The 20,801-nt window shown below is 38.4% G+C and overlaps 1 protein-coding gene across 4 annotated transcripts in view; it reads left to right on the top strand.

The window, feature by feature from the left end:
* The window catches only part of ANKRD31 (ankyrin repeat domain 31), a 64,693-nt gene that overhangs the window by 34,000 nt on the left and 9,892 nt on the right, over positions 1-20,801 (top strand). For 3 of the 4 annotated variants that reach the window (XM_039567520.1, XM_039567521.1, XM_010392779.4), the window contains 7 exons: positions 2,380-2,539; positions 2,976-3,058; positions 3,835-3,916; positions 6,046-6,142; positions 10,032-11,082; positions 14,324-14,464; positions 15,050-15,146. In XM_039567520.1, the coding sequence (XP_039423454.1) occupies positions 2,380-2,539; positions 2,976-3,058; positions 3,835-3,916; positions 6,046-6,142; positions 10,032-11,082; positions 14,324-14,464; positions 15,050-15,146 (1,711 nt within the window). The remainder of the gene's footprint in view (positions 1-2,379; positions 2,540-2,975; positions 3,059-3,834; positions 3,917-6,045; positions 6,143-10,031; positions 11,083-14,323; positions 14,465-15,049; positions 15,147-20,801) is intronic. The other variant, XM_039567522.1, reaches the window with a different exon arrangement.

Raw genomic sequence — 20,801 nt, 5'->3', positions numbered from 1 at the left:
AATTGTACAGTTAGTTGACTTTTTTAGTACAGCAGACAAATCATAAAAATTCAGAAACTCCCTGTGGTTCTTTCCCAGTTTCGGGCTTCTTAAAAACAGTGTTAAAGTTGAACATTCTCAGTTTCATTGATTAGTTCAGTGCTCCTGCAGATGGGAGTGATGCACTTCACACTTAAGAGAGAAGCAATATTACACTTTATTGATATAAAGCAGTGAGTTATCAAAGTTCACTGATAAATGTGACAGTTGTGTAACACAATTCTATTATTTACTGCATAGAGAACAGGGTCCAAACTGTAAGGAGGACCCTCCTGTTGGCTCATGATGTTCAGAAGGGACCCCCTTGCTTTCTAAACTCCTTCTCAGATGGCTGGATCCAGACTTAGTCCCAGGCTTAGTCAGCAGTTTATGTCTAAAGGTCTATATGTGCACAATCAGTCCTTTCTATCACTTAGCTAAGATTTCAAAGTTCAGCATCAATTATGGAGAATCTCTTGTGGCAAGGAATTTCTCAGCCTCGAGGAGTAACACTTGAGAGGTGTCCCTGTTCAAGTGGGGGTCCTGGTGTGCAGCCCATTGCTGTGTGAGAGAGCTCAAGGGGCCCTGGGCTGTGCACTATTTTTGAAGTAAGATGATTGACTTACGGTCATATTTACATACCAGTAAGATGCCTGGGTCACTTTTCCAGACAGTGCTCTAGGTCCCCCAAAGTCTGGAGTAAACTGGATGCAGCTATCACAGCTGCCCCTGGTGGTTGTGGCTTAAGCAGGAGAGGAGTGTAGCGCATAGTCATAAAGCCCCCTGCTCTGGATGGGACATTTTTTCACTAGGTCAGCTTTCCCTAAGCCCTGTCCTACCTGACTTTGGACATTTCTTGGGACGGGGTATCCACAACTTCTTTGGGCAATCTGTTTCAGTGTCCCCCTACCTTCATTGTAAAAAAATTCTTTTTGTGAAGAAAAGATCCTGGGCCTGTTGTTTAAAAATCAACAATTTTTTATTAACTGGTCCCTTCCAACCCAAACCATTCTGTGGTTCTAGAAAACAGACTATTTCAGTTAGAAAGGACCTACAGTGATCATCTAGGCCAACTGCCTGATTGCTTTGGGGCCAACCAGAAGTTAAATCATGTTAACATTGTCCAAATGCTCCTTAAACATTGACAGGCTTGGGACACTGACCACCTCTCTCCTCTAGCACAGCTTAGACCCATTCCCACTCATTTATCACTGGATCCCAGGGAGAAGAGGTGAGCATCACCCTCCCCCCTTCCAGTGCTCAGGAAGCTGTAGAGAGCAATGAGGTCACCCCTCAGCCTCCTTTTCTCCAAACTAGACAAGCCCAAAGTCCGTAGTGGCTCCTCACAGGACACGTCTCCCAGCACTCTCATGAGCTTTGTTGTCCTCCTCTGGGCACATTCAAGGACCTTCACAATCTTCTTAACTTGTGGTGCCCAGCACTGCACAAAAATAAATAAAATGTTCTTTTGGCAGAGTGAGTTCTGGGGAACAGAAGTGTAAAGGTGACGCCAGATTGGCTTAAATATACTTCTTCTGTTTCTGTCAGGACAATTCACGTTTCATCACATTTATCTTTTTCTATGAGCCAGGGTAAAACAAAGGGGATGATTTCACAGGCCTGGAGCCAAACTATCAGTAGGGTTCTTGCAAAGATGTAATTGTATTATTCAATATTTTGGGGGAAAAACAACAGAGAACATCCTGAATGTCAAGTCATCATTCTCCTTCTGATATATTTTCCTCCTTAACTGCACTCTGAGTGTAAGAAATAAGAAGAAATGCTAAAGTTGAGAACTCATACATATGAAAATTCTTTTACCATCCAAGTTCTGACCTCATCAGTGCTTTCATATGATCTGAATTTGAGGTGTAGATGATTCCACTAGTGCCACTAATCTAATTTCCACATTTTGCAATTAAGCAAACTTGCAAGTGTTTTGTAATTAGGAAAAAAATTATCAGTTCATGAAACCAAAACCAATATTAAAGAAAGAAATGCACTTCTTTTCTGCACTTTGGTCTTAATGTAATTGACCAGCTCCCTTTAATTTAGATACATGGTGTTTTGTGATTGTTCTGTATGACCATGAAACCATAAAAAACCCATAAAAATTAAAGGTTTAATGAAAATTTGTGAATTATTTGTGTATTTTAATGGAAAAATGTAAGAAATGTAAGATAGAAATCTGTGTTGATAATAGCCAATTATTTGTTTTATTTGGATTCCAAGTGTAACAGTTGTAGAGTATCTTATTTGAATTTGGATTATTTGTGATGTGTGTTAGATATAACACATATAGTTGTATTATAAGTCCACAACAAGAATTACCACTGTACAAATAACAAAAATGTGTAATAGGCAGTCAGGATTCTGCTGCAGCATGGAGCGAATCCCAATGAGAGGGATGGTTCAGGAGAAAGTGCTTTGAATCAAGCTTGTGATGAAGAAATGAAAGATCTGCTGAAGTCGTATGGTGCTACAGACTCTGTACTTCCTGTTCAAAATATTGAAGTTACTGGTATGTCAGTTTTAAAATATAAATCGTAGGATTACCCTGTAGTTGTAAGGAAAAATCATACATTCAAATATTATGGCACTGATATTTTTAATTCTATTAACTATTGAATGATATTTACTTTTTTATTTATTTACAGAAAATAGGATGTGTGAATGGGTTTTGGTTTTTTCTGAGAGAATGAGGTATAAGAACGTATTTGCATCTTCAGATTTTTGTTATTATCCATATTTCCCTTCACAGGAAGGGAAATGAGTAGTTTTGAAAGTGGTACCTTTCATTTCTTTATGCTACCTAAATTTGATCTCACTTGCATATACAAGACACTTTTCATTATTTGGTCTGCTGTTGCATCTTTGTAACCTATATTAGTTAATCCAGCCTATGATGCTCCTGCAAATTAATTTAAAATTTTTTTTATTTTTTCTTAATTATGGAGAGGGGAAATCAAAACATCATTGTTACGACTACTATAAAAATGATTATGCAGCTTTGGAGCCACAACATGAGAAATACAGTGTGGTAAGTATAGGTAACAGAGTTTTGTTAAACTGCTTTGTAGCATACTACTGCATAGTGACATTTGCTGACTGAAAAATATAAAAATACAAGTTAAATAATCCATTAAAATGCATGTAAAAACAGCATCATGCAGAGAGTTGTAGTAGACAAGTTATGGTTTACGTATATAAGTATGCTAATTATCACCTCTCTCTGTTCATGATTCCTTTTAAATTTAAATTTATTGTGCAAAAAGTTGTCAATATTGACACGCATTTCTTACTGCTTACATGAATAGAAAAAAGGTCATGAGTTCTGAGGCTTTCCATTACATTTCCAGAATGGTTCTTTTTTAAACAGTAATGAATTGTCATGATGATGATGAAGATATTTAGATAATGTTTATCTTAACATAAAACAACAAGGAAGATTTTTGCACAAGTTGTTAGGAGAGCTCTTGCTAATGTCTGTAAGCTATGTCTGCATTGTCTAGATGATGCTGTCATGGTGAAATTCATTGTCTAATCTTTGCTGTGTTCTCAGAGGTTTCTGGAGGACTCTGAGCATGGACTAGTTTGAATGCCACAGCAAAACCAGACTGTGACAGGCCATTGCAGAGCATGTCCTTGGCACTATATACCTCTGTCCTACCAGCACCCCATTGCCTTTACACAGTAATTCCCAACCTGGAATGACTTGAGTCCACCAATACTTAAACTGCAGGCCATGTATCTTGGCCTGTTTTGTATGGTGCGCTTGGCTCTACTTCTTATGGTAATTTCTGTGTTTATTAACAGGAGTCTGTTGCTGCCATACAAGATACAGAAAAGAAGCAGGAAGAACTGTTGCTGTTTGAATTGAGAACTTCCAAAGATGCAGGTAGACATAAATTGAAGTGTTTCACCTATTTTTAGTGGGTAAATATCTTTGGCAATATAATTGTTTTTAAAATGTGCTTGCACATAATATATTTTAATATCTCCTCTGGAAAATACAGCTTCAGAGAATAAGATTTTAATAACACTTCTCAGGTATGGGCACTTCATGAAGTACTTCAGTTGCACAGGAATGAATATTATAACAGAAAAGGTAGGCATGCCACTTGGAGGCATGTCTCATGTCAACATAATTATATAAAAAGGGATCATTAGATAAGAATGCATACTTTTGGCAGCATTATTCAGTTACATGAATGCCTGCTTGATCAAGAACGGCTATGTCTGGATGTAAAGTAGCAGGTGCAGCATTTTCATTCTAGTGTGGCTAGACTTCCAAGAGTCTGAAATAATTTATGAGAGGAAGAAAGAGAATTCTTTACGGCAGACACTGTGAGTGATGGACAGTTTCAGAAATGCTGATGCCCAGAGATGTAATTTGTCTTAGGCTATCAAATCTCAGCTCAGATTAATCTCAAGAATTTACTAAGCAACAGTGACTTCCTAGACGATCATGATGCTGCTGCTGTGTAGCTGTTGGAGTCTATTGTGTCCGTGTTATGACACTTCAAGAGGCATAGCTTGCTGCCGGAATGCCTTTGACCAAGGTCTCTCTCCCCAGCTGCCCTTGCTCATCTAGGCAGGGCTGTTTAACTGGAGCATCTCATACTCATGAAACAGTTTTGCTTCCTGACAGAAAGAAACTGTTTGGTTTTAAATTTATGTTCCTAAATACAAGCTGGAGCTTTCAAATTATATTTACGAGTAAATTTACACCTTTAAAAGTAAATGTGAAATATGGAATTATGCAGGTTGATAGCTTCCAACTCAAATTTATGGTATATGGACTGGTTATTAAAATAGGTGTTTTCTTGAAAAATGTTTGACAAATAGGTAGATGATACAATAGACAGAAGCCTGTGCAGAGAGATCAGCGCAATTCCATAAATAAGCAAAAAGAACTACCAGACTTCTCCTTTTCGGGGGTAATCAGACTTCTCTTGTTCAGGGGTATGATAGGAATGAATGTGCTGATCTGTTACCACTACTGACAAAAGCATTAGTAATATAGCACCTCTTAAACTTAAGTCGTAGTCGTTACTATTGATGAGGCACAAGACTGAACAAGAACATGGAAGTACATTGACAAACTTAAAACATAGAGTAATATCTCAAGGTATTTCCATGAAGTGGAACCTACTATAAGTAACAGATTCAAATTTTCTATTAACCTGCCTTAATAAAAACAATATTCACATATTACTATGTAGGCAAATACTGGTAGGTACTGTGAAAAAGGTTTGGGGAAACATTTTATAAATTCCAATTCAGTCCTGTAATTTCTCATTTTTCCTGATTATGTAAAGCTTGCATTGACTTTTAGAATCTCAGGAATTAGATTAAAATTTTAGCTAATTATCCCAGTGGTATCCACTGGATGTGACTTCTAGCCCTCATGTTATATGTCTAAGAGATAGGGTGTATAAAGAAGAATTTATAATTGCTCTTCTTATTTTAGAAAAATATAACTAACAAAAAGAGACAATTTATCTTTTAACTATATAATATTAGTTAGAAATGATGTAAAACTGGGATAGATATGCTTTTATACCATTGTGTGTAACTTGAAACAATCTTGTAATACTTCAGATGGAAGTTTTAGGCACCTGTTAAGATTGTGTAACTTCTGCAGGTAGCTTCAGTATAATTGTCATGTTATGTAGCTACTTGCAACACAAAGAGCTTGAAAATACTCAGTGCTTATATACGTCCATAGGGTAGTTCTTTAATTTATTCTTCTTTCTCTTACCAATTTCCTTAACAAGGTACTTGCACTTCAAATCTTCCAGTACTTCAGCTATTTTTTTAAGTTAAACTTGTATTTAACTCTTTCTATAAGTATTTCATTAAAAGTACTCCAATTGTAAGGAGCTACCAGTATGCATTACAGTATAAGGTACTGCTCTAAAAGTGTCTTCATACTTCAGCTGTGTATTTGAAAATGCTATTAATGTAATTATTTTCTACTGTTTATTGCCATCATCATTTTGATTATTTCAAAATACTAAACAGATTTGTATATGCAAAGCCTGTCTCAGATACAACATACTTTGAATGAAATACTTGCAAACCAGAAAACAGAGAGGGATACCCTTGCTAAAAAATACAGGTAAGTAGAATACAAGTATTTTATTCAAAGAAAGCTATTCTTTGTAGTAGTAGTTGTTAAGAGATCAGCATATAGTGGCATGAAAGTAAATATATGTGGTTGTCATTCAGATTTTTTGGAAGCATGATCGGTATCGGCTTCAGTTACCTCTATTACATAAAGGAAGATCTTCAAGATCTAGCTAATGCATGCTTATCAGTTGCTCTGCTCACAGTGAGCATTGAAAATAGGTAGGGAACAATACAAAAGGTGTGGAAAAATACAAAATCACAGAATATGCTGAGTTGGAAGTGACCCACAAGGATCATCGAGTCCAACTGCTACCCTGCACAGCACCAACCCCAAGAATCACACTATGTGCCTGAGAGCATTGTCCAAACACTTCTTGAACTCTGTCAGGCTGTTACTGGTGACACTTCCCTAGAGAGCCTGTTCCAGTGCCCAGCCACTCCCTATGTGAAGAACCTTTTCCTTATATCCAACCTAAACCTCCCTTGACACAACTTCAGGCCTTTCCCTCATGTCCTGTCAGTGGTCACCACAGAGAATAGATCAAAGTCTGTCCCTCCCCTTCCCTTCATGAGGATGTTGAAGACTGCAGTAAGGTCTCCCCTCAGTGTCCTCCAGGCTGAACAGAGCAAGTGACCTCAGCTGCTCCTCATATGGCTTCTCTTCAAGGCCCTTCACCATCTGTGTGGCCCTCCTTTGGACACTCTCTAGTACTGTCCTTCTTATACTGTGGCACCCAAAGCTGCCCCAGCACTGGAGGTGAGGCCGCCCCAGTGCAGAGCAGAGCGGGACAATCCCCTCCCTTGCCCGGCTGGTGATGCTGTGCCTGATGCCCCCAGGACACAGGTGGCCCTCCTGGCTGCCAGGCACTGCTGACTCAAATTCAGCTTGCCATGGACCAAGACCCCCAGGTCCCTTTCCATGGTGCTGCTCTCCATCATCTCATTCCCCAGTCTGTCCATACATCCAGGGTTGCCCCTGTGCAGAAGTGTCTGAAGTGCAGAATCCGTCACTTTTCCTTATCGAACTTCACGCGGCTGGTGATTGCCCAGTCCCCTGATTTGTTGAGGTCTCTCTGTGGGGTCTCCCTGCCCTCAAGGGAGTCAACAACTCCTCCCTGTTTTTTATTGTCTGCAAACTTGCCTAGTATCCCTTCCAGTCCTCCATCCAAGTCATCAATGAAGATGTTGAAGAATACAGAGCCTAAGATGGAGCCCTGTGGAATCCCACCAGTGACAGGCCACCAGCCTGATGTCACCCCATTCACTGTAACCCTTTGTGCTTGACCTGTGCGGCAGCTGCTCACCCATCGCATGATGTGTTTATCCAGCTGTGTGCTGGACATTTTGTCCAGAAGGCTCCTGTGAGAGACAGTATCAAAAGCTTTACTGAAATCCAAATAGATTACATCACCTGGCTTTGCTTGATAACTGGGTGGGTTTCCTTGTTGTAAAAATAGATCAGGTTTGATAAGCAGGACTTTCCCCCCATGGAGCCATGATACCTAAGCAGAAATTAGGAAATGGAGGTATTGAGCAATTACATTCATTTTGCAGCATCATGGAGGAGAGTAGTAGCAACTCAAGACACTACTTGGAGTGTCCCTACCACTGGTTTGTTTCTTTAGCACTCCTAGATTTGGAGTGTTCAGCCAACAGCCACAAGAGCAATTTAGAGAAATGGTTTGAAGTGCTCTTTCAGACATTCATTTTTTTGTGAGAACAACTAAAACATGAGCTAGGATTGCTTATCTTAGTGTGAGCATGGACTGTGTGAATTATCAGCTTTATGATGCTGGGTCTCACAAGGCCTCATTTACTTCCTTCTGAGAAGGACTACCTCAAGGCTGGTCATGTGGCAAGTGCTCACCTAACAATGTAGTATCCTATTCAACAGGTGCTTCTTTCTAGGCCAGCTGATGAGGATGTTTCCATTCTGTTTGTGTGGGCAGGATTTGGTTGGTCATGAAAAACCAGTGTACAGCTTTCAGGTAGTCCCATGGCAAAATATAGAGGCTGGTTGAGCAAAGAGACTGAAATATTTCTGTCACAAGCCATTTGGCCAGTTATAAAATGTAAGATACACAGATTACATAGATAATTTAAAAAAACAAAACAAAAAAACGGATTTTATGAGGAGAGGAGTTAGGGTTCCAAATCATCCTTGTGAGCAAAACAGTGACTGAATTAAGAAACAAGGACAGTAAAATTAATAGCTACACAAACTTACCTGTTTTCTAATATTGAGAGTGAGATTGTGTTCCAGAGTGAAGTGATAAATATTTCTGGGTATTGCAGATACCCTGCAGCTAATGCAACAGCCATCCATCAATAGTAATGAGCTATATTACAAATCACATTATATTTCGTTTTTATTACTTACATGGGGAACATCTTATTTTTAATTATTGGCTCATAACTTTTGTCACACAAGCTATAGAAGATCAGGAGGCATCATCACATTTTCCGTCTTCCAGTTGTTCAGTCAGTTGGCTCAGGGAGAAGTACTACTAACATTGTTCCTTTTACCGTACTAAGATGTAGGTACTAGCATCTTCTGTACTAAGGTACTAAGATATATCTCCTACCTGAGAAAAATTAGCAAAAAAATAACTATCATATTTGTTAGCTACTTTGTAATTTTAGTCACACTGCCGTGTCTTCTGTACCTGTATAACAATAAAGCAATGAAAGTTCCCAGAGGAAAAACTTCTAGAAAAGTGTGTGAAGCCTCACTGGTCTGTGTTGAAGTCCATAGTTGTCATGGACTACTCAGTGATTGACTGTATGCTGATATATTGATAGTATCATGTATTCTAAGCACATGTGATACCAAGCAGTATCACAGTGCAGACAGCAACACTGTCAAGCTGTGTTTTTCTTGTCCTTGTTCTGAACCATCTTGTCTTAGTGTACCTTTGTCCTGATCCCCTCAACCATCTCTTTTGAGACTGGGATGGTGTTACCTGTGTGGCACTTCTGCAGTGGGTGGGCTGAAAAGCAAACCATACTGCAATTCCTTTTCCCACAGCTTATGTTACTTCTCTGTCTTCCCAAAATGGTGCCAGAGCAGTAGTGATACCACTTATCCCATGAGGGGGAATTAGGAGAAAAGAGTATTATGCTGAGGTGATGGCTCTTGTGCCAAAGAACGTGGGGTAAATAAAGAATTCCCTTCCAGCAGAAAGGAGGTAAAGTTCCCCAGGGAATGAGTCTCACAGGAAGGAGGCTCAGTCTGGGAGCAGGGTCTGATGAAGGGATGCGGCATTCCCAGATTACACAGGCAACGTCCTAAACTGTTCTGGCCTGTTTACTTAAAGGTCATGTGGCATTATTACAATTGTAGCTTTATGAAATCTTTTGTTTTGAAAACTTTTTGAAATCTTTTGTGTACACCACAAAAAATCCTTATAGTATCATCCTTCAGTAGCTTATCCTGAGTTCATTTTAAAAGGCTCCAAAGTAGACCTTTGAAGACATAGAATTCAATGCACTACTATGATTTGTGGTGATAAAAGAGCAGTTGGTGATAATACAGGCACAGTTTTGATTCTTTGAACTGAGGGTGGTATAGGAGTATATATCCTTAGAATTAAGGACTGGTATAAGCAAGGCTGTTTCTGAAGTTTTGATGATTAACATCCCAGTTCCATGGGACTCCCACTTGCATCTTAATTCTGCATCCTATTGTGGGATTCTGCAATTTGTTGTCCATAAACCTGGGGTTTGAACATTAAACTTCATACATGATTAAAATATTGTTCAGATTTTAAATGTTGGCAGAGTCCTTTGAAAAATGTTCTTTGTGGGTTACATCTATTAAAATGTTTTAATTTTGTATTTACAGTAACTCAAATGTCCTTATTTTTTATTTTCCATAGGGCTTCAGTGGAATCATTTAAAAAAGGTGCACTGAGAAAACAATTAGTTAACCTTGCTTTTAGGCAAAAGAGCCTGTTGACTGTTGCCCAAAACCAGGAAAAATTAGTGCAGAAAATACAAAATTGCAGAAAAACAAAGCAAATGTTCAGTTCATCATCAGAGAAGCAAATCTCAAACTTAGTTATTTTTCATGGAAGTGATACAAGACAAAGTTTAACTGCTGATGAAATCATGTGTCCTAATGCAGTAACATTTAGTATGGGGCTTGGTGCCAACACACCTAATGAAAAGAGAGTAGAAGCACATGTCTCTCCAGAAAAAAGATTTTCAGCTCAGGAATGCATCCAGCAGCCACACATCTATTTGAATAAGACAGGAGCAGATGAAGAAGCACTTACAAGCAAAGGGGCTTCTGATCATGCTTTGGCATCTGAAAACAGGTTAAGAGAATATCCCTTTGACAACATGTCAAAGCTGACAAATGCTGCGGAAGTGATGACATTGCCTTCAGAACCTGCTATTTCCACTATTAAAACAAAGTGCTCAGAGCAAAAAGACATTGATTGTGTAGCAACTGTAGAACAAGGAAACAAGTATTTAAATCTCACTTCAATGACCAACACATTAAATACTGTAGAACCCCGAAGCACTGTTGTCAATGTCTGTCAGACAACCAGTGACTGCAAGCAGGTTCCTTCACATGAGGATCTACACAGATACATGAATAAGAAAGAAGCTTTCCAGCAGAAACAGACACAGCAAGTAATTTTGTTAGCATCTACAAAGAACTTCTCTAATACTTTGCAGCAAATGGCCTTTCAGAGTAATGAGAATTCATTTAATGCCAACCTGGTTCTTACTAGTCTTACCTCAAATACAGATTCTCCAGTAAATGTCAGTGAGAAGTCTTCACAGAGCTATAGCAATCAGGAATGGGAACAAAGCCAAGTGAGGTATGGACAGAGGACTAGGAAAAAGCATCAATTGATAGATCTGCTTGAATTGGGAAGGATAAAGCCAGGAGAAAATGTTTTAGAATTCAAACTGCAGGTAATTTTTGAGAAATAATATTAATATTAGTGGATAATGAAAATACCCACACACTAAAATGGGGAAACAGCAGTTCTAATGGTTTAGTCTGCATCTTCAGCACTTAACTAGTGAATATTTTTATTCATTGGTTATAGATAACTGTTCGTAAGTTTAAAAGGAAAATGCTAGGGATGAAGTCTTCTGTCAGTCCATAATTTTAAGACCCAAAATACTGCATAAGTAAAATTTGTGTTTAACTTTGGTTGACCGGTTTGCTAATATTTCTTATTGATAGAACCTGAGTGGAATCTTTCGCTGATTTACATTGTGTAACACCTGATTTTCATACTGGAAGGAGCAGGAATGTAATTGTTGTTATGACTTAATGTCATTCTTGGAAACAACTGTCAAATCCTTCAAATAAAAAATGTGACATCAAAGATTTCATAGTGCTGTAATAGGCACAAATACATGCAAAAATACTTGCTTACATGCTTGCTGGTTCCATGAGCTTGCGGTATGGTATGAACCATATTTGAAAAAAAAGAAAAGCCTTTTTTATTAATACAAAAGCACGTCCCTGTCCCTCCAAATGCAGAGTAGATTTGCACAGCAACTGCCAGGGTCCTGGCTTAGTAGTGAGCATATGAGGGAATCATTGACTGAATTCCCAGATATGAGCTAGGGCTGTGGTTTGACACTGGCCAAATGCCAGGCACCCATGAAAGTCGTTCACTTGCCCTCTTCTGCCACAGCTTGGACAGAGAAGATAAAAATTTAATGAAGGCTTCATGAGTTGAGAGAAGGACCAGGAGAAAACACTCCAATGGCAAAACAGGCTCAACTTAGAAGTACAAAATGAATTTTATTACTAAAAAAATCAGAGGAGGATAATGAGAAGTAAAAACAAGCCCTTAAAACACCTTTTCTTTCCCCAGTCCCTTCCCTCCTTCCCACTGGCAGCCAAGGGAGACAGGGCGTGAGGGTTTTGGTCAGTTCATCACCCAGGATCTTCTTCCACTGCTCAGGGAGAGGACTCCTTTCCCTGCTACCCCATGGGGTCCCTCCCACAGGAGACAGTTCTCTGTGAACCTCTCCATGTGGTTCCAATCTCACAAGCAGCAGTCCTGTCAAAACTACTGCAATGGGAATTCCTCCCATGGGCAAACAGTCCTCCCAAAACTGCTGTGGCATGGGTCACTCTTCCACGGGGTGCAGTTCTCCAAGTACCTGGAAGCAAGGGCCCCCTCTCTCCACTGGGTCTCCCACTGGATCACAGCCTCCTCCAGACATCCACCCACTCTGGCAGGGGCACCTCACCCATGGGCTGCAGGTGGATCTCTGCATCCCCTGTGGATCCCCATGGGCTGCAGGGGCCCAGCTGCTGCACCATGGTCTGCACCATGGCCTGCAGAGGCACCTTGGCTCTGCCACCTGGAGCACCTACCCCCCTCCTTCTGCACTGACCTTGGTGTCACCATGTTGTTTCCCTCACATGTTCTCAACTCCTCCTCTTCTCTGGCTAGGAAAAAACTGTGTCCCACTTTGGTTTTTATTTCTTCTTAAATATGTTATCACAGAGGAGTTACCAATATCTCTAATTGGCCCAGCCTTGGCCAGCAGCATGTCCATCTTCAGAGCCATCAGGGATTGCCTCTGCTGGACACGGTGGAAACTTCAGCAGCTTCTCACAGAAGCCACCTCGGTAGCCCCCCTGCTACCAAAAACCAGGCCGTACAAAACCAACACAGCTAGGTAATTTCCAGGGCAGCATATTGATAAAAACATGAAAAGTTCTTTTCAACCAACTCACCAGTTTAGTTAATGTAGCAAGAGCTCCTTTTCCTACACCTATAATCTGCTCAGGAATGCTTTTCTGCTGAGAGCTGCCATTTCATGTGGTCGTGTTCTGGAACATAGAATAGTGTAGGTCAGAAGGCTGTACATTAGGCCATATGATAGGTATGGAGACATGCTTCTTTTTTTTAAAGGACATGTAATATTCCTTTGAACTGCAAGATGATTAAGTGGAAGGATGAAGAGTTCAGTATGTGTACTGTAATTTTTCAAGACAGTTGTCTGTGACACCAGCTTGATGCATGGGGATCCTAAGGAATTATAACCCTGTGCTGTAAATACTGGTGTTTGGCATGTAGAGAAGTCAGTGATCTTTACTAGGATGAAAATGACACTCATTTATGTCTTGTAAGACAGTGCTATAGAAATCAAAATTTAGAAGCCAGTGTCTGTTGCATTGCAAAGAGGAGATGATCAGTAAATTTCCTTTCTTTATCATTATAGAGATGTACTTGGTAACAACATACAGCTGGTACATAGTCCTTACTTAAGGTTAGCTTTCTGCAGGCAAAATGCAATTGTTGAATGCTGTAGACCTAGGTTGTGAAACTGTGAACTCAGCTGAGTGCTCATTGAAATATTTGAGTTAATAGTTTTAATTTAAATTCTTAAAGCCACCTCAATCCAGTGGGTATGGTAGGAGATGGTTCAATATTTGCTAGTGTATCATTCTCTTTGGATTGTTTAACCTTATGAATGGTAAGTGACCTTACTAAGTTCTAACAGAGTTCATCAACAGCAAGTGGTTGCATTATTTAACTGTGTTTGTCCAACTGAGGCCAATATGACAAAATCACGACTTACTCAACTATAAATGACTATAACTTGTGCTTCTGGAGAGGTGTAAATGTTTGCAGAACTGGGCTGTATTAACATTATGAAAGAGGCATTAACAGTAAGTTCTTTTGTACTTAATTTTGCATAAGGTGGGGCTGTCAGGTTCCTCCTAAAACATGTAAGTGATATCCCCTGATATAAGTGAAATTTTTGTGCAAATGTTTCATGTTTGAATGGTTGCTGAAACTTCACTCTGACATACATGTACCTCCTGTTGCAGTTTCTTGTTGCACAGACTTGCCTTGTGTAAGTGCCTGAGTTCACTATTGCAAATGAATTCAAAGCCTTATGTATAAGAGGAACTAAGATACAAATACAGTTCTGACAAACATGCACAGGGTGATTTGTCCTCTGATTGGCTAAAGCATCTTGTTACGGTGGAATAAATCATCTTTTTTTACACAGTTTTTGATAGTGGCATTAGATTACTTAACCTTTTTTCAGAGAAAAACAGAATTAGCTGCAATTTTCAGCTATATTGTTCTTCGTAATTTTTCATGTTTCAAGGATTTTATTCCATATTTATTAATTTATGAATTGAAATTATTTCTTACTCATTTTTTAGGAATTTAGTTATAAAGCTACACTCTTAAAGAATGGCAAGATCAGAACCAGTAAGGGACAAATACTGCAGAATCCAGTTCAGTGGATTAAAGATATACTAGGAAGTGATATTTCTGTGACGTGGAAGTATGTGTGGAATAAGGTATGCCTGATTTGATTCCCAAAGTTCACAATAATGAATAGCTTTAACAAGATTCACTAGTCTAGATCTCCTTACTGTTCTTAAAGCAGAAGAGGGTGCAAGCCTAAATTTTAAATGTCTTCTAACTCATAATGAATGAACAGCAAAGAAAGAGCTACATAGCTGTAGCTGTACAGTGATGAACTAGTCATGAGTGTTGAAAGGATGTGGAATGCTCACACTGTAAACTAGCAGGGACTTGAAAGAGTAGCTTTAAAGATGATAAGGATTGATAGAAAAAGCTGAAAGATAGTTGGAATAAAAAGGAGCAAACTTACTGAAATACCAGGGTGTCATGCACGACTGTTGCAAAAACACTGGCAGAGTTTAAAGGGCTTTGCAGATGGGCTGTATTGTGCTTGTGTTTTTTTTCATTTAGAATTCAAATTAGCATATTTTCTCCTTGATCTTGACAGATGCAAATTAGACTTATAAGTGCATAAACTCAGTTTTATAAGAAAAGTAAAGTTTTTATGACTAGCAAAAAAACCCCTCCAAAAATACTAGTTAAAACAATCAGTTATCCATCTAGATTTCTTTGTACAGGTTACGTATCTTGGGACAGAATTGTCAAAATTTAGTGTTGATGAAGTATCAGATTCCAGTGACCTGGAGTTACCAACGCAGGAAGGAAAGCCTGTGGGTATGTACCACTTAAAATCTAATATTCTCCATGACCAAAAGCAGCAGAAAGTGATTTCTAAAGAACTTAAAGCCCCAAATTCCTGTATTGCTTTCTGATTTTTTTTCTGCAGTATATGGTTATCACAGATCTTGATCTTGAAATGTAAATAGTGCCAGAACTTGTACATGAAATCTAAAAATGTACACTTCTTCCATAAATTTGTTGTGTGAAGAGAATAGTTACTGATTAGTTGGTTGCTATGTAATAAATTTTTATGTAACGCTTTATATTAAAATATTTACTATAAAGTGAAGTTTCTAGTAAGCTATTTTAATATTTTTTATTCTATTGCAATCTCAGATACACTAGCATAAACTTTAATCTCATACACATCTTCAAATCATACTGAATTACCTGTGTGGTGGAAAATCCCAGTATGCCCATGCAACGCTAATAATTAGGAGGATATTTTATTCTCTAAGAATAAATAGTGAAAAGAAACAAAGTGCATTGATATGACAAAATGACACTGAACAATTTGTTCAGACTTTAGAACTTCAGTCCAATTTTGATAAGCAGTGTGTTCTCAGGGAAACACAAGTCCCCTTGACAGCCAGTTGTACTTGGAGTCCATAAAGCTTTTAGGGCTTTTGGGATTGGTTCTGTTGATTTGGTGAGACGCTGCAATTCATGTGAACTGAGATACCAGGGTCGGTCTGTTGTTAACATACTGAAAGTAAATTAAAAGATAATAGTTCAAAAGAACTAACTTGATAGTCAAACTACCATGTTCTACTGGTATTTGCTTCTGGCTAAGAGCATCCAGATGATGAGTTTATTTTGCCTTGCCTCAGTAACTTCAGTTTGTACCAGGTGTAAGTGACTTAAGACGGGATTTAGTTCCCTAACTTTTTAATAGGCCTTTGAAAATTTCACTAGTTCTTCTGAATTATTTGTATTCTGAAAAATGTATGATAACCATTGTAACTTCTAGAACAGAGAAATCAATTTATTCAAAACCTACTCCTGACAAACAAAAATCAGCCTGAAGATCAGTAAGTGTTTTTCCCAAGTAGTCCAGGGTCATGTGGAAAAGAGTATTTAAGGAGGATTTTTTGCAACGTGTAATTTAAGATGACAATAACCACTGCCTAGCCATTAGTCTTAGGTGAGAAGTTGAGAGAGGGAAAGTCAAAGTGTTCCCAGTTTCAGTTCCGTTTCCGATACTACATGGATATGTAGGACATTAAACAGTACCTTAAATTGCTTTAGAAGAGGATTAACCTGTTGTTTTGTGAGTACAGTTCTGGCTGGTCATTGGGCAACCCTCAAATAGTTTCTAAGCACTCTGTTCCTGAGTTACCTTGTTCCAAGTACTCTTTCCAACAGGTACTTTGCCTGCAGCCAGCCTGTTCAAAAGCAGACAAAAGTTTGCTGGTATGGATATGAACTATTCTGTACTGCTTGCCTGGAGATATTCCCAGGCACTCTTTTATCTTCCTAATATGCTTAGAATCTGTGTGTATGATACAGTAGAATTTTTTTCTGCTTTTTAGAGAATGAAACTTCTTTTGTTCTTACTGTATTAAGGAATTAATTTTTTTTCTGTGCCTCCCAGAACATTGTTAAAAAAGAAGACTGGGGCCTTGAGCAATTTTGGAGGAGAATGCTATTACTTTAAATACTCCTCCCTCACTCTCCTTGTAGCTTCCCATACCTTGGTCCAGTGTTCATTGAGCTGCTGTATGAAGAGCATAGAGAAGTGGGAAGAAAATTATATATGTAGTGGCTGCGTCTAGCCATCTTGTAATAGAAAGAAGCAGCTACCAATGAACTTTTTGTACAGCCCAGTTTAGGAAGCATGTCCCAGGAACCTCTACAAATCAAAGCCACATGTCAAGATGAGAAGAGTTACTGTTCTGTGGAGGCCAACATAAGAAATTATCCAGTTTTTCAGCTTGGTTGAGACTAATAAGGTTTATAAAGCATCAGACTTCTAGCTACCTTAGGGGTGTTAGTACAAAAAACTTGAAGAGCCCATGAAGTAAAGCAGTCCCAGACCAATGCAGTTATTTAATAGAAGCATTAGAGATTGCAATATTGGAATTGGTCATCTAAATCCTAACTAAATTTCAGTGTATGTCCCTTATTTGAGTCTGAGTCTTTAGTCTCTTCTAGGATCATGCTAGCAGAAAGCAAGAATTACTGTATTTAAGCCTGAGTGAAAACTAAACATTAAGCAAATAAGCAGTATTTTTAGATTATCTGTATATAGAAGAACAGAAGAAACAGTTATTATATGGCTTAGAATTTCTCTGAACTTTCTGATACTTGTAATGATGACATACTGTTTTCTAAAAATGACCAAGAGTAACAAGGATTCAGAAGCAGATGTCGGCTGAAGAACAGATGTAAGTTGCAGATCAAATGTTGGAGTTAGATACTTCACATTGAAATTCCAGGAAAGTGGCTTAAAAGAAAAGCTTATTCAGTTGTTACAGTAAGTGTGATATGCACATTCATTTTGCAGATTGCTATTTCAGAAAGACAGTCTTTGGAAAACAGCATGACTAGTCCAATTCTTGTGCTGATGCAATCCGTTACTGCCTTTAATAACCATTAGCCACCTGTAAAGATTAAAACAGCTCGTGTTCACCTTTAGTTTGTGAAAGGTCCCAAAGCTGTATGGAAGAAGAGTGTTTTTAAGGGAATCCAAACAATTTATTAATGGCTGAACCATAAGCTGTTTTGGAAGGTTTATGCTAGTGTTATTTCATGTCTGGAGTATAAAATGATCAACTGAACTCTGTAGGAATGCTTGAAAGCAAGTAAGAAAGTTGTGTGATAATATGTGATATGGTATGTTTCTGTTTTCCATAAGGCAAGCAATGAAACACATACATTTAGTAGGCTACTTTTCAACTGAGAGTTTTGTGGTGTCTATTGTAATTTTGCCAAGGAAGATACAGATTTAAAAAAAAGAAAGCCCCAATCATCTTACAGCAGCAACTGCTGGGCTGGTAATGGAGCTAAGTCGAGTCTGCCCTTAAAAGTGTTAGCTGGTGTAAGGCTAAGTGAAAATATAGAGAAACGAATTAAGAAAAATAAAAAGCATAGCTCTCTGTGCATTGAATCCTCAGTGTTCAGTGATACTTTTTGTTCTTGAACAAAAGTATCTTTTCATGCTCTCAGGAAAGAATTTTATCACAAGGGACCCCAGCACTATCAGAGTCCTGGTAGTGGCTCCATTGCTCAGCCTCTTAGGAGCTTTGACCTGAGCAATATGCAGCCAAACACTCCATCCTTGCCACAAACACAAGTTGTGAGAGGTGTGTGCTGCAGGAGAAGCAGCTGTTGCCAGGGAATTTATGAGTAAGTGGTTTTTTAGCAGTCTAAAAAACCTAATGGTGGATGCAAGGGCTATGAAACAGATACGAAAGGAAAAAGGAAAGTAGGTGGCATGGAATTGATTTGTGTGTGGGAGGGAAAGAGTACTGGGGAAAAATGATGATGCTGCTGAGGGTTTGGATTGATCTAAATGACCCAATAGCAACGTTTTTCAGAGCTCAGTATGGTCGACTCTCCTGTGTCCAAATTAGAAACATTTTGCTATTTTGATGTAGTTAACAAAATAACTTCATGTAATTTTAAGTACTCAGTTAAATGTCTCAGAAAAATAATAGCATAGAGAAATGTCTTCTGAATTTAGATGGAGAAATATGATACATAACCATTGCTAAATAATCTCATGTAATCTAATTTAAAGGGTGATGTGGAGATACTCCTGAAGATGCTCTGACCTTTGTGTAATTGACCAAGCTTGTAACTTTGTGTTTTCAGAATTGCGTTTTTACATTGATTGCTCATTCAACCCTATCTATAATATTTATATGATTTGAATAGTGTCTATTGCACTTGATTTGGTATTTTTGCTTCTACCACCTGTGATTACACTACAAAGGGACAACCCTGACTGACCACAGTGCAAAGTCAAGAGTGACCAGCTCAAACCCCAGTGCCAGATAACACTGCACTGGCATGGGTATCAGTGCCAAACCAGGTCTGCTGTGGGAGGCAGTAAGACAGAAGTGAATCTAATCTTTGTCGGTCATCGTAAACTGAAAGTGCGTCCACACTTTTAAGTAATTCTTAATGCTTCTGTACACTGGCCCAACAACTACTTTGCAAAGAATTAAGCTGAGAAACCTCTGCAGAAAATGCTTTGTTGTCCCACTTTTTTTTTTTTTTTCTTCAATAGAAGCAAACAGGCTTAGTATCTTTAATGACAGGGCAGAATATTTGGAGGAAGGTGGTCTTTGAAGTTACAAAAAATAGATTATGTAGTAGATTGCTTTCACATTTACTTATATCAAAAAACCCAGGTTGAACTGCTCTTTGATATGAATTGAACAGTAACAAAGGTTATGGCTTATAGGAGTTATGTTTCTCTGCTGAACAAATGAACAGCCACATTGATATTTTCTGCAGTATTGCTACTAGTTTGGCTAGTAGCCGTATTTCAGAAAATATGGCCACAAAATAATGGTTTTGTAGCATGTATGGTCTTTGCCATCCTACCATCTGCGTGCTCAGTCCTAAATGGAAAAGTTACAGCAAGAGTGCAGAGAAATATTGCAGCAAAAGTAACCATTAGCAGACAGTGGAGATAATGCAAAATTAAAGATATATATTATAATAAAAATTAATAAATTGGAAATTTACAGGAATGTTGTTCCATACATAAGTTTTTGTTCATACCTACTATAATTACTCTGTCAATTGAAGAAAAAAAGCTGCTGAACACGCAGTATAATACATAAAAAACTTAATCACCATCTCAGTTTTGACATCTCTGCCTTGTGGATCTCAAATCTTTGGCATACAGGTCTGAGGAGAAGCGCCTCAAGTTTCACAGTCTGACCAAATTTTTAAAAATAAACTGTAAAAAGCAAACTCCTATTTCAGAAGGAAATTCCTTTGCAAGCAAATGTCTCAGGGTTAGTGTTTCATTAAGTTTCTTAAATGAAATTTTGCAAGTGCTATGAGAAGGCCCATAACCCATTGATGGATTTGCTGCATTGGTTTGCCCTCTAGTTCTGTTTCCAGAGAACTGGACACATACACAATGCCATTGCTGTTTTACTTTGTGCTAAATAAAATCTGAATGTAAAGCTCAACTGTGTAAATTGGCTTTAAACTAGTTTACTTTGTGTGGTTTACTAGTCCTGGAAAATGATAGAAAAGTAATTAATTTCAGGGTTTTTGCTAGTCAGTCTACCTGTACTGTGCACCAGTACAACTTGTGATGTTGAAATGGCTGACTTAACAGGAGAATATTTAAATCCATGTGAATCATTCCAGTAAAATGAAACTTAGCTGTTACGTATGTCAGTACCATCCTAGACAAGCGTGAAATTAAGCTACTAGAAAAAACTGCAGGTGCATATTTGCAACAGTCTTCCATTATACTTTAAATTGTAAACTTTTCAGGACAGGGATCTCATATGCATATTTGAACCATCAAAGATACTTTGTAACATAGTCCAAACGACAAATCTAGCCCATTGTACAAGGATATATTTTGTGCTGTAGTGTACTCCACATCAGAACCCCGAGTTCTGGTTAGGCTTAGACAATTATGTCAGAAACTATGTTCACTAGAAAACTTTACTA

This window comes from Corvus cornix, chromosome Z (genome assembly GCF_000738735.6).
Source record: "Corvus cornix cornix isolate S_Up_H32 chromosome Z, ASM73873v5, whole genome shotgun sequence".
Lineage (NCBI taxonomy): Eukaryota > Metazoa > Chordata > Aves > Passeriformes > Corvidae > Corvus > Corvus cornix.
The sequence above is the reverse complement of the archived record's forward strand: the minus strand, read 5'-3'. Positions and strand labels throughout refer to the sequence as shown.